Genomic DNA, 15,037 nt, shown 5'->3' with positions numbered 1-15,037 from the left:
ATCAAAAATAAGATGCCACACAATAAGCTTTGTTAATAAAAATGGAATAAAATACTCCTAGAAATTAAAAAAACAAAACAAAAAAAAAACACTTTAAGCTTATTTCTTAAGACACTGAATCCATTACTGAAGTTTTAGTGCACTAATAAAAATTACAAGAAATATACATAAAGAATTAAATGCCTGTTTGAAACCACCATTGGTCAAGTGCTTCATAAAACACATACACGCAGAAGCAGATATGTAGGAGTGATGAATGTTCATGAAACACAAGAGTGGGTTTCTGGAAATACCATCTGATGACATGCTAATCATTGTTTTGATTCTCACAGATTCAGAAGAGCTGTTTCTTCTACCCAGAAAATACAATGTAAAGATTTCAGCTTGGACACAGAAACATTTAATTCCTAACAAAGATCACTATGGATCTTTTTTTTTTTTTTTTTTTTTTTTTTTTTTTTTAAAAGAGCCTCCCCTCTCATGCTATTTTGACAATAAATTTATCCTAAAATCTAATTGTTTTTGTTCACTGTTTAGGTACACTATGAAGTCAAGGGAGCTGACACAAAGATAGAAACAAAGTCTCATTTAAACAGGAAAGAACACTTCTTAATCACTTTCCCTTGGGACTCAGTCACTAGTTTTCAACTACAGCTAATTCTTCAGCTTAGCTATTCATCCTGACAGCTCTGGGACCCTCTGGCTCCTCTTGTTCTTCCAGTCATAATAGAAATAAATGGCTTACACACACATATGTTCAGCAGAACATTAAAACAGAACAAAATGTTGTGTACTGGCTTGTATATTCCCTTCATAAAGACCAGGAATTAAATTCTTGCCTCAAGGAAGGCAGTAAGAATTCTGTGGTAACGTCAAACAAATCTAACTTTCTCACCAAGCTAAGTGCACATCACGTGGTATCAGGTATTTTTACTCAGATACTTTAACTAACAGCCATAAATGAAAACCAGGTAGTGAATGAGGGAAAATTATTTCCTTGGACTCTCTATGGTTTTGGTCTAGCATGGAATACATACATTCTGTTTCACTTCTAGAAAACAATTGTCCGGTCTTCATCATACTGTAGACAGATACTACATTATAAATGTAGAATATAATGACTTCTTAACATGAAATGCGATAATTACTCAAATTTGTGAAGCAGACTGAGCAATTTGATCTCATCCTAGATGGTCTTAATGGTGACTACTCATTTTTGAACTTTTTTTTTTTTTTTTTTTTACAGAGGTACTTAGGTCAATTAATGGATTAATTCATCAGTGTATTTTTAATTGATTGGAAAAATTTATTTTCATACCATGTTGCAGAAATCTACTCTAATTCCTAGAAATAGCTCTACTTTGTGGGACAAGAAGAGTTTAGAATGGTGCCCTACACACTCCACATTCAAAGGCATGCACCTGAGCAGTACAAATGCTCAAGTCACATTCAACATTAGGGGTATGCCCAGTAATCATAGGCATATGCTACTCAGGCCATTCAGCTTCTTTCGCACACAGCTGATCACCTAAGGGACAGTTACTGGGAAGAAAACTGCCTGTTTTCTCAACAGCAATATATAAACACAAATACAGATTGGTAATAACTGATGAAGAGGGGTAATAGCTAATGTCCACATTACACGTGTCATAGTAGCAGTTGTCTTTACTTTGCATTTATCAGTAAGCTAGGGCAACAACTGATGTCAAAACCATTTCAGCCTTACTTTTCCTAACTTACTGGAAGTGTTTGTGCAGTAGAGTTTTCCATGCTGTGATTTTTCACATTTCCAGACAAAAGTCTTATGAAAATATTTATAACTAAAATGAAGGGGAAGTGAGACAAATGAGAATTTCTGGCATGAAAAATGAGCCACTGGTTTGTTTCACAGATGCACAGGAAAAAAAAAAAAAAAAAAGCAGTCTCTGCATTGGAGCTTCATCACCTTTGAAGACGACTGCCTACAAATTATCCCATCTTACACAGAGATGAAGAAATTCTCCTGGAAAGTGATGGTATATAAATGGTCTTCTGTAGAACTAGAATTTGTGAGTACTCATAGCAGCAAACAATTACATAAAGCAGAATATTTATTAATTACTGGATCTTTAATAGCTGAGCCTATGTCCCTGGGGAGCCTGTTCCAGTGCACGACAACCCTCTCAGTGAAGGATCTCTTCCTGATATCCAGCCTGAATCTCCCCGTCACAGCTTGACACCATTCCTGTGGGTCATAACACCATTCCTGCAGGTCTTCTATCAATGTCAGCAATATGCTAACTTCAATCTAAACTACAAATAGAAAAACATAAAAGTTACCAAGATAGGTTTGAACAAGGTCTATCTAGCCCAGTATCCTCTCTGTTGCTAGCGTTCACTGCCCAAGGAAAAGCAGGAACAGATACACATAGCAATAGTTCCCTGCCATATATGCAGTCTGTCTTCAAGAAGTCAGGGTGGTCAGCGTATGCTTAAGTTGCTACTTCCTCAGAAGCATCTTAATTTTTGTATTTTGGGAAAAAGTGTTTTTGGGAAAAAGCTAGAGTCGGCAACGCACCCTCATAGCAAAGAAGGCCAGCAGCATTCTGGCCAGCATTAGGAGTGGTACCAGCAGCCTGAGACAGGAGATCTTTGCTCAGCACCGGTGAGAGCACCTCTTGAGTACTGTGTCCAAGGACACAAATGCTGAGTACAAGGTTGGGACATCTTAGAGCCAGTCCAGCAAAGGGTCCTAAAGAAGATTCTCGGTTTGGAACATTTGTCCTACAAGTTGAGACTTAGAAAAATGGAACTGCTTAGCCTTGATAAGTGTCTTACTGATTCTAATCAATGTTATATTTGTGTCAGTATTGTTCCCTCATAACCTTCTTACCCTCCAGATCATAAGGAGAGAAAAACTCAAGAGGGTTTGGGAACAAAATGAAAGGAAAGGAGCAGGAACATCTCAGTCCATGCAGGGCCTGTTTTCATTCCACTGTCCCCTCACCTTTCTCAGCAAGCACCACTGTACAGCATTACCTCAGCTTCCTGGACATGTCCAGCAAGCACTGGGCAGTTTCAAAGTGTTCTGCCACACACCCATCTCTAGTTTCTTTTCCATTTTTGATCCTTTAATACACACTCACTTTCCCCCAATTCCATTAATTGGAATTCCATTCATTCATTCCATTCCACCGTTTCACTTGATTTCTCTACAATTTAAAATATACTCAGGGATATTCTCAAATGCTTTTTTGAAAGCCCAAGTATACATACTATAATGACAGCATAGCGCTTATTAGTATGTCTAACACAAATCCTTTGAACACTTACCTATGTAGTATACAATTTATTCCTTAAAAAGCCAGTTCGACTCTCTCCATCACAACATATTTATCCATGTATTCACTAATTCTGTTCTTTCTTGTGTCTATGAATGTGTTCAGTTCTAAAATTATAGCTACAAGATCACTGTTTGAGGCCTTTTTAAGTATTAGAACCTTATTTGCCAGCTTCTATTTTCCCACTAAGGAGGCTGATTTCAACAATAGGTTGAAATATAATGTCATTACTCTATCAGCACTTTCACACCAAGTTCTTCACATCTTTTCATAAATGCCAAATTCCCCTAGAGCTGAACTGATATTACTTATCAGCCTTAACCAAGCTGACTCCACAACCACATTCATGTGAAAAACAAATCCTATACTCAAGAATTTACACCTCAATAAATCAGCACTTCTGTCCTGTATCTGCATAGATCAAAAACCTTTTGGCATTAATAACCTGTGTCTTCTATAAAGCTAATCACAATCAGAAGTTACATTACATCTTTCATTAGCTTGCTCATCACCACTATTTTTCTCCTGAACTACTTTCTACATGTTGTCCAGCACCATATCAACTTCTGAATATATGGTACTTCTATTTTAATCCTAAAGAACTTGGAATACAATGAGAAGGCTTAATACCAGCAAAGTTTAATTTCTGAAGCAGAAAGCCTGGTCTGTTAGCAGTCATCTCACTGTCGTGGTTCCGCTCGAGTGGGCAGCCGAGCTCCACCACAGCCGCTCTCTCACTCCCCCTCCTCAAAGAGGAATGAGGAGAAAATATGTGAAAAGGGCTCAAGAATTGAGATAAGGACGAGAAAATCACGCAATAATTATTGTAACGGGCAAAACAGACTCAGCATAAGGAGATAGTAAGATTTATTGCCTACAACTAACAAGCGAGAGAAGTGAGAAAACAAAGGAAAAAAAAAAAACAAAAGCACCTTGCCACGTAAACCCACTACACTCACAGAATATCTAGCTATTTTTATTTTGATTCTTGCAGACAGATATAAATAGTCTTATCTCCCCAAACTTTTCCCCTCAAAAATATCATTCTGTTTCTCAAGTAACATTTTTAAGATGAGCACTTATGTATCAGCTACATATATATCAGCAAGATGTGTGTTCAAATTAAAAACCAAAAATGAATCTTGCAAGAAAAGGCCATCCTCTCTTCTAAAACAGATTTGGTATAGGTAATGAAAAGCATGGAAAGACTGCAAAAAGAACTATACATGCACTTTTACTGTCTATCAAAAATAACATACTAAATCAAGCACTGATCTCTTATTCTCACTCTCTTATTAGTGGCATACTTATCAAGCACTCTCTTATTAGTGGCATACCTCTAATTTTGTTATTTTGAGTTATATTACCAGACTTACCAAGATGAAAGACAACAGGTGGAGATAAAAAACCAGTGAAACAGTTGCATAAAAACCTGTCACCACCTCTGAACCACTGAAGCTTTAAATAGATATGTTAGGAAATACAGGTATTATAAATAGAAGCAAAGTACTCTACAAATAGCCACAGATGTGTTATCACCATGAAGAACCACTACATTAGAACACAGCTGCATCCATTGATCCCTTTAGATATTATCATCTAAGAAGGACAACAGGAAGAGAAACAAAGCAACAACACTGACCAAAGGACAAGGCTATCTTCCATGAACAGACAAATGACTCTATAACTTCAGTTCTACTTTTTTCTTCCGAGATAACATTCAATTTACTCAGGAAGTGACTTGAGCTCTTGATTATTATTACTGCTTTTTCATCACTTTTCTATGCAACAAAAATTTTCACCAATTAAACTATAAGCTTCAAAGTCACTTTCAAATAACTCTTACCAATGCAGCAAGCAGGCTCAGTGCATTTTCTCCTCTAGTTAACTATAAGCTATAAAGCCAGTACAAGTGTTTAACTTTTAATTTTGCTGGCAAATGACCACCTTATTCTCCACATCAAAGCTGCAGCTGGGGGAGGAAACTGCAGCTGCATGCATAATCAATGATTATAGGGTATGCATATAAAAGCTTCCCACCTACTCTGAATTTAGAAAATATTTGCCATATTTACTATATAACCATACCAAAACTGACAGGGAGGGAGAAGCTGATCCAACTTACACAGCCCCTAAGCCTACATAACACACAGCCTTAGTACAATGGAATTCATTTATAAGGCTGTGCCCAGCTGTAGAAAGATGCTATGCTTAAAAGGAGAATTCAGCGTGCATATTACAAATATATTTTTTTCAATTAAATGAATATGTGTGTGTGCACACGTTTGTGGTGTTTTTGTTTTGTTTTGTTTTTTACTTTACATGGTAAAGAAATTTTTTTTTTGTGAGGACTCATTCTTCTTTGAAAAGGAATGATTAATAGAAATCTTTCTCCAATTATACCAATGTCAAGAGGCAACGAGCAACATACTATGTTTTATGCCATGGACTGTACATAGGAATTCTTTTATTCACTGTTGGTGTATTTTTGACATGCTGCAATCATGTGTTTTTTTTTGCCACTACAGAAAATGTAGGCATAATTCATACAACTAAATCAGATGTGCAACTGAATCACACTCAAATCACCATTTCGGAAATTTCCACAAATACACATTCTGGTGTTTTCCAGTATCAAATTCAAAAGTCATGTATTTTTTATTTATGTTACTTCACATTCTTCACCAAGCATGGATTTCTTCTTACTCTGTAGAGCAATCTGGCTTTCAGCGGAATCCAGATTACTTGTATTCCCTAATACTGTAGCCAGGTTTAGAAAATGCACAAGACAGTTATCACTGCAACCTCAGATTTTATTATATGTATTTAGAAGCACAGTGATATGAATAAATAATGCTTTTCATTCATTTCTTCTCTCAGCCTAAAAGTTATTCAACAAATTGTATAGTAGCGCAGAATACACTCCAGATAAGTTAATGTGTGATACATTTCTCTATAATATAAATTATCCAGGTACTTCTGTGCAACAGAATGGCAGACCTTTGAGCAGCTGGCATGAAGAGAAGAATGCAGTGCTGTGTTCAGCAAAACCTAAAGACCACCGAAGTGAAAGTGCCATCTAAAATTCTAACTCAGGGTTCATCTGAGGACCTGGTATATCTGTAGAAAAGCAAAAAAATCCTAAATCACCTCTCACTCTAACCAGAAATTTGCAGAAAAGCAGTGATTTTGATTTCTTTTTCTTGCACCTCTCAGTTCCACTACCAACCCCCAGCTTTGCTTCCTTTTCCCATAGCAGTGGGAAAAATACAATATGATTAGAACTATTCACTTAACTCTCCTGATGAAGAGTTTTTCTTTCTAACTGACCTCAAACACTGCCCCAACTCATTGAGATAAGTGAAGAATGACCCACTTGCCATAATAACTGATATAGCTATAAAAATATTTTTTAAAAATCATACTTTGTTCACTATTTCTTTTTTTTTTTTTTTAATTTTCTAATTTTAATTTTCTTTTTTATTACACCTTAAATCCATGAATTATGACAGAAGTAGAAGCACATGTCGGTTGGGACAGAACAAGGCATTGTAATGGTATTTGGATAATCCACTCTGTGGGAATGTTCATGTTCTTCCTGAGGTTTCACAAGAGTTCCCTGGCATAATACTGCTACAGCTGCTTTAGAGTCTGATGTTTATTACAAGGTCTGATTTAAAGATAATGTCTGCTAGAGGAATCTGGCAGGGAGCACGGCCTTAGGAAAATCCTTGTGATGCTATGGTGTAACAAATAGAGACCAAACTGCTGAAAAAATTAGGGGCAGTAACAACTATTTGTTTTGTTTCTTTTTTCAACAATCCTGAGAGATTTTAGTTATTCCTCAGGACAAAACTCACAATAATTCAAGTTACTTTTTCTGTAAATCCTACAATTTTTCTAATCAAAATAAAGCCTAAAAATAAATTAATAATAATAATAATAATAATAAAGTCTAATCTCTACCTTATCCATGGGGTACACAAGTAAATGGTCCAAACATCATCGCTGTTTTCTTCATTTTGTCTCTTATCTATACTTCTGGATTAAAGACAATATTAAAACTGCAGTAAAGGAGGAACCAGGAACTGGCTATCAACTGCAGTAGCTGATACAAGAAAATAACATGTAGTCATCAGCAGGAGCCCACTCGTGAACTAGTTTTACTGGCAGGCATCAAGGAAATCCCTTTCTTATTTCAAAGACATGGATGGATTCAGTATAAATTTCAGCAAATATTTCAGTCTGTACTTTACAGCTGTAAGCAAGATGTTGCCCATATTATTGTTAGTGTGGGACACAAGAACTCTCAGATATTGTAGACAGAGCTCTCATTCAGAAGGAAAAATACCCAGTAACTAGGGGCTTGCTGTCTAAGAAGAAAGTGGGGAAAGAAAAGGAGGTAATCAGTTTCACATTTGTTCGTATTTGCATCCTATTACCGTTCCTGACCTACAGATATAATGAGTCTAGACTTCAGGAAAGACAGACAAACCAAAAGACAAAAAAAGTCCCTACACCAGGGATTTCATTGCTGCCTCTTACTCCAAAATACAATAATGTCAAAAAACTGTCACTCCAAGTAGCTGGCTAAGAATTATGTGTGGGTGGATTTCTTCCTCCAGCCTGAATTAATTAAAAATGATTGTTCGCTGTATTATTTTAAAGGGGATTTTTGGAACAGGTTAAATAACCACCATTCTGACCCTAGTACTTCAAGCCTAATAAGAAAGAAGCCTGCAAAAAAAAAGTTGTAAGACGAAAAATGAATAATAAGGATTTCTAACATAAAGTGCATCTTATGGTTTTGTTTGTTGCCTAGAGAAATTCACAGATTCTTGTAGAAGACCTACCTCTGCCAGTTTGGCTGAAATAATTTCAGATTAAAGCATGTTAACAAAATACACACACACAAATTTATGTTTCTAGTCAGAATGGACAATTCTACCTGTTCCCAATACCTTAGTTGGAATTTTTATTACTGCATTTTCCTTTCTCACACTCTAAACCTAAACCCCATACTAATATATTCTGCTTTCACTTTCTCAATTGGTTATTAAATTGGAAGGAAACAGTATGGAAAACAATTTCAAAGTAAAAATTTACAAATAATCACAACATATTTTTAGGGCAGCAGTGCACCAAGATTTGGGGCCAGTTAATTCTTATTGACAAGGTGGCAGTCAGTACTCCTAGTGGAGTTTCTAGAACCAACCAAGATCTGTCTGGTATACACGCATTAAATAAATAAATAAATAAAATCTAATTTCCAGATCACCAAAAGTCTACATGAAAAATATTTAGTAGCATATACATATAATGTACTATATTGCTATTTTGATCTACACCCTGAAAACTCATTCATAAAATCTACCCCTACAAGCAGACTTAAAAATGCTGACCAATCAGCCACGATTCATTGTTTGGCACCAGTGATATTCTGCTAATATAATGTTGACGTTCACCCCTTGTTTCCCTTTCAAGGGAGAAATTTCACATCTTACATTCAGATTTTTGAGACGTGAAGGAACACCTGCACTTCACATGCTATCTCCATTGCTCTCAGCAGCTGAGACCATAGATCAAGTTACCCTGCAGTGTACGGGTTATTTAGCCCTGTCCCTACCAGTTTCACCTTTCACAGATACATAGTTTCAGTTCTCTCCCATGATAGCTCTTTAGGAGGATTCTTCAAGATCCAACGCAGATTTGGTACTCCTTTTTAAACTGTTACTATTTTGCTTCTCTCACATTCCATTGGAAAGAGGATGAACCAAGGTTTAAGTTTTAAAAAGTACATTATATAGTGCTTCAGTAAGTTTGTCGTAACTCTAAGTTACGCATACCTTTAAGAAACACTGTGATGGAATGCACATGCCCTCCTGGTTCTGATACTGCCATTTTATGAGAAATTCTACACGACTACTTAGTGTTCATACAGAAGAAGAACGACTAACATCTGTAGCTGAAACAAAGAAAAAAAAAAAAAAAGAAAAAAAATCCTTGAAATGAATTCCAGGTTTCTGGCCACAATAAATCTCCTACCAACTTAAAAAAAAAAAAAAAAAAAAAAAAAAAAAAAAAAAAGGATTACAGATTGTTCTCATGTTTGAGGTGCAAAATGTTCTTGTTCTGTTCTTAAAAACAACATGGGAATTCATTGTGATGTCTCAAACACTGTTTTTCAAAGCATTGCAGCTCTGTTACATAATTTTCTCCACAGACATCTGACTGGTGCTAATAATTGTAGAGTAACACCATCCAGTGTTACAGATATTACCAAATAACTATAAACTGGAAAAAAAAAACAAAAGCTGTAAGCCTAAAGGTATAAACCTTTATGGTTTATAAAGAGGTCTTGTAACACTCTTGTACATGTTACATCTCCCCCAGGACTCAGTGAAGACACATTTTTTGAACTTTCTGCATTACAAAGGAGTTCAGTATGTCTTTGTCTGGGCGAGGCAGTGATATCTACATAGTGCTAGCACCTCCTAGCAGCTCTAACAGATCTTAGAAAGAAATTTACAAGACAGTAAATGTTTTAAAAAATTGAAGGACCAGCACTTGAATTCAACTGTGAGGTTTAAAAAGTCCCATCATCATCCCATAACAGTGCAATAAAAGTCACAGAGTTCCTTACTGGATTACCAGAACTCATAACACCAGTGGTGCAGCAGATGAAAGCCCAAGACACCCACTTCTCACTTAAAAGGAAAATAACAATCATATCCCTTCACTGCAGGGTTTAAAACAACAAAAACAAAACCAACCAACCAACAAACAAAAAGAGTTGCATTAGCAAAGCATTTTCTCCAAAAGTGTGTGTGTGAGAGAGAGAAAGAGAGAGAGAGAGAATATTAAAAGAAATGCCAAATCAGTATTTTTCTGGCTGAAAAAAAATGAATTAGCAAGAAGGAAAAAAAAAAATATATATATATATATATATATATATATATATATGAAAAACGCATGAGTTACTATATCTTAAATGCTTTACTTTTAAAATTTCAGTCTTCAGTGTTTGCCAATAATTCATCATCCAACCAACCACAGTGTGAATCTGTGAGGGATTTTATCCCTGGGTTACTTTAGCATCTACAGAGATACTTGATTAAACGTCATTTATCCTCATGAAGTAAAATTAGTATTAAGAAGTCAGCAGCTTGAGACACTTTTTTTCTTCCCCCTTAAATGACACTGTATCATATCTTTAAAGTAGAGTAAACCTTACACTGACTAAAAATTCGTAATCCTCTGCGTTCAACTTACAGCAAGGCATCAAGGGCAACTAGAAAGTAGCCGCTATTCCAGTGACCTCAATCAGTTTTATTTTAACACACCCATGGTATCTCCTTACTGAATTCTATTTAGCAGGGCTAAAAATGTAAAGGGCATCAAATGCAGGCAGTAGAAGGGATACTGCGAGCTGAAGAGCGTTTTATGCGTTTCCTATGAGAACTGGTAAATTCGACAATATTCACTTCTCCCGTACCTCTACACCTTTTTTGATCATTCACAGACTAATAACTAAAAAAGCAAGCAAGCACAAAAAAAAAAAAAAAAAAAAAAAAGAGAACTTGTCGTCAACACACCTAACCACTATGCAACGGGCGATGTTTGTACGTGTAAGAGGCTGACTGCTAAGGCAGGATACAACGGCCCCAGCTCCCCCTCCACTCGTGGTTAGCTTTTAACACCTTTTGACACGCTCTGTGAGCGCACCAAGCCGCCGCCGGACCTAAAGGCAGCCCGAGCAGCCCGCAGGCGTTTCACTCAGCACCTTCCCCGAGGCGGGCACAGGGCGGGGAGGGCTGGGCACAGGGCGGCACCGCCGTGCCGAACAGCGCTCCGCGGGCGCCCAAGGCTGCTCGGCGCCCCTCAGGCACCTGCTGCCCCGCCGCGGCCGTGAGGCTGCCCCCTACGCCCCGCCACCAGCAGCCCTCGGGCCCCGCGCCTCAGCAGCGCTGCGGGCTGGGGGCTGCTCGCCACACGCCGCGCCCGCCTCACGACCCGCGGCCGGGGCTCCCGCTCTCTCTCGCCTCACTCCCCGCTCCCCTGTACCTCTTGGCGGCGGCGGCGGCGACGGCTGCTGGCCTCGGCTGCCAAGCGCAGCGAGGAGCAGCAGCAGCAGCAGCAAACTTTGCCGTGCCATCGCTCCCGGGTAGCCCAGCTGCTGCCGCCTCGTCCCGCCGCGGGACAGCGAGCCGAGTGAGCCGCCGCCGCCCGGCAGAGGCAAGGAGCCCCCCGCTGCCCCGGGACGGCAGCAGGACACACCCCTGCTCCCCCCACCCCGCCCCGCCGCTCTCCGCCCCGCCGCTCCGCGGCGGCCCCCTGCCCGCTCCCTCGGGGGGCGCTGAGGCGCTGAGCGCGCGCGGAGCCGTTAAACCGCCGTTAAACCGCCGTTAAACCGCCGTTAACGGCCGCGGCCGGTGCCGCCCGCAGCCCCGGCACCCACCCTCCTGTCACGGCCCCGAGCGGGCGGGAAACGGCGCTCGTCGGTCCCGTCTGGGAACGGTGTCCCCAGTTCACTGTCTGGAAAACTGAGCGTTTGGCGAGTTATCTAAAAGGCAGGAAAATGCCTGTACGGTGAAAATAATTTATTTATTTATTTTTTTAATTGGAAAACTAGAACTGCAACTCAGCCAAATACATTTCCCCAGCTGTGTCTTGAAGTACTGTGGCAGTCGTGTCTTGAAGTAATACTGTCAGTGCTATACGCGTGACAGAAAATAAAATCTGTAGCAATGCATAAAGGAAAAATTAATGTTGATTAAATTAAATAAATAAAAAAATAAATGCTGATTAAAATCTATTGTGTGATTTTCTGAATAGAAAAATTGCTTAAAAAAAAATAAAAAATAAAACGGATTCTGAAAAATTGAAGGAAGTGTACGGCGAGACTTGGAACTTGCATATAAGCAGACTGAAGAAGTGCATAATAGTGGTGATTGGTAGAAAAACAGAACTTGGCTGAACTGCAGAAGGCTGATTCTGGCTTGCACAGTCACCCCTGCGCCTTTACAGAGCATCCAGCACAGAACTTCAGACTGAACGTTCTTTGTGTTTTGCAATTGTATGTATTTCCCGACATAAGTACTTCAGTATGTATGCACACAAACACATCTTTACTTGCTGAAGTCAGCATTAAGCGACTTTATAGATATGTCTGGTGTCCAGAAAAAGACTTCTGAATTTGTTATATTGTCTAGTTCAGCTCCCAAACCACAGCCTTTTCTGTTGGTGAATTTCTGTTGTTACTCCAAACCCAAATTCAAAGGAACACAGCATTTTGCGTACAATAGACTGTTGCATCCAGCAACACAGACTGTTTGTTTCTTTCCCTGTCATCATGCACTGAGTAGACTTGTTCTTTTCACTGCAACGGCTCACTTTTGAGGTTTCACCCCAAATAGCCTGGGTTCTGGTGCCCGTACTGTTGTTAAAGGACACACATCACTTCCGCGGCAGTCTAGAAGCTGCTGTGCCTCCTCTCCCAAGAAAATGCAGCAACAATAATGCTCTTATATGCTCAGCCATTTGTCACTCAGAAGCAAATGGAAAATGCTCCATTCTTCTTGCCAAGAGATTATGTAGTGACCTTCTGCACTTCTTACAGAGAAACCCAAGTTCAAGATTCATCTTGATGGTTTTCATCTCAAAAACTATTTGCTTTGTTGTAGAAGTATACAATGAGACATGAGGGACAGAAAGGGAGATGGTGTTTATGGCACTACCCACAGCTTTTTCACTGCCTGTTCAGTCCATCAAGTGTTTCCACACCAGCAGTAACTGTCCTTAATTTCTGGCTGCTTCTCCCTCTGTAATTCTCTTCATGCAAATACTTTGACTATGAAGGATTATGTACATATGTGAGAGGAATAAGCTATAAGTTACTTTATTAAAACCACTTCACCCCAATTATTTGCCTGCAACTTGGAGAATTCAGTGTCAGTTTTATTGCTAAGGATTTGACCAAGTCTACACCAGTTTGATTCTAGAAGCACATTTATCGGTTGCATAGACTGCTGAGGGTACTAGGCCAAACATGGTGGTAGCTGCTGTGTACCAGCCAGATTAGCATGAGTTGCAAAATCCCCAGCTGGAGAGATCCTTCCCACGGCTTTGAGGGCTGCAAACCTAAGGGATGAGTTTGAGACAACACTCCAGAAGCAGACTGTAGAAACCACAAGTGAGACCTGAAAGCAACATTGTCTTCTGCTTTATGTGAAGGTCTCCTCAGATCTTAGGTAGTAGACTCAGGTATGGATTCATCACTTACAGGGGTTGCAATGGGTTAGAGTTTTGTCTACGTGTTCAAATGCCACTCAGATCCTGTCACCCTTTTAATTCATATCCAGAGATGACTCGAATTCATTGTTGTCAGTGCAGCTTCTCAGGTTGCTATTACTCTGGAAAACAAAAGCTAGCACTTTTTCAGTGTCTGCCCCGGCATGTTTTCCTCTTTTTAAGTCTCTGCAAAATATCTCTATGACTCATGAACTATTAAGATCAACAGCAGATTGGTTGTAGAGGTCTCTACTTCCCAAAATATCAATATTACACCAATATTAAACCCAACATATGTTATTTACCTGACCTTTTCTTCAAATCGGCTTTTCCTACTGTTGAGCCTGTGTGGTCTTTAACGTGAGTTGGCGTTGTAAGGACCCACTGCCAGTACAGCTGTACTGCTGTCATACCCTGGTACCTAATCACCACTCAGATCCAGCACTGACACCTCTGTAACTGTACACCAGAGCCATAAACTTTAATAGTTTGGGGATGCAGAGAGGCAAGATATGCCAGGATAACCTCCTGGCTTATTAAATCAACTACAATTTTCACATCTGAACCACAGGAAATAATTTCATACTGTGAAATGCCAAGCTCTGTCAAGAAGCAGTGAGAAGGGGCTGCTCCAAAAATTGAAATGAGTAAGAAGGTGAAGACAACACTGAGGCAGGCAAGGTAGTGATCTCTTCAGTGGGGCTTGGTCCCACAGTACACGAATGAAAGCAGAGCAGGTCTGCTGACAATAACTAGGATTAGTCAAGAGTCCAGATCTCTGGACTGGTTCAAAGTGAGGAGACACATCTGAGGTCAAGCCAGGAAGCCTGCTCTGCAAATCAGGGTCTGGATCACTGAGGTGCCAAGGCAGGCAGAATGCAGGCAGAGACCAGGGGCGAGGGTCTGAGTTTAAATGCAGCACCCATGCAAAGCAGGGAGGCACCAGCAAAGTTTCTGCCAGCTCTTCCTCACACAGCTCTGTCCCTATGGCCGGACACAAGGTCACATGCCTGCACTCTGAGCACAGGCAGCCAAACCCATAGAAGCAGGGAGAAGAGGCTGCAGGGCCTGCTGGTACGCCCACCACCATGACAAGCTGGGCAAAATGGAGACTAATATGAAGCTGTCAGCTCTAGCACTTGTTGAAGTGAGAAATGCTGGGCTGAAAGAAGGATGTCAGTCAAATCGGGTAATAGTTTATCTGGGGACAAATGTCACTTAGTATTTTTGTGATCTTTGCACAAAAATGAGTTTGTTTTTTTTTTTTTTTTTTTTCTTTAAATGAGTTTTGCTGATAGATTAAGATTGGGCATGACCATAAATGTATGCAATTTTTGTTCTTGATTACTGAAGTAACAGAAAATTAGAAGACACCAATCCTAAATAATACAAGATCCAGGGTCATGCACATAAAGACTAACAATAAC

General features: G+C 39.5%; 1 protein-coding gene across 2 annotated transcripts in view; it reads right to left on the bottom strand.

Annotated features, from left to right (window-relative positions):
• LAMA2 (laminin subunit alpha 2) overlaps nucleotides 1-11,511 on the bottom strand; it is a 388,723-nt gene extending 377,212 nt beyond the window's left edge. For both annotated transcript variants that reach the window (XM_084284185.1, XM_084284186.1), the window contains exon 1: nucleotides 11,385-11,511. In XM_084284185.1, coding sequence (XP_084140311.1) covers nucleotides 11,385-11,475 — 91 coding nt within the window. In that variant the 5' untranslated portion in view covers nucleotides 11,476-11,511. The remainder of the gene's footprint in view (nucleotides 1-11,384) is intronic.
• Nucleotides 11,512-15,037: the final 3,526 nt, after the last annotated feature.

The sequence above is a fragment of the Netta rufina genome, assembly GCF_964035555.1.
Source record: "Netta rufina genome assembly, chromosome: 3".
Classification (NCBI taxonomy): domain Eukaryota; kingdom Metazoa; phylum Chordata; class Aves; order Anseriformes; family Anatidae; genus Netta; species Netta rufina.
The sequence above is the reverse complement of the archived record's forward strand: the minus strand, read 5'-3'. Positions and strand labels throughout refer to the sequence as shown.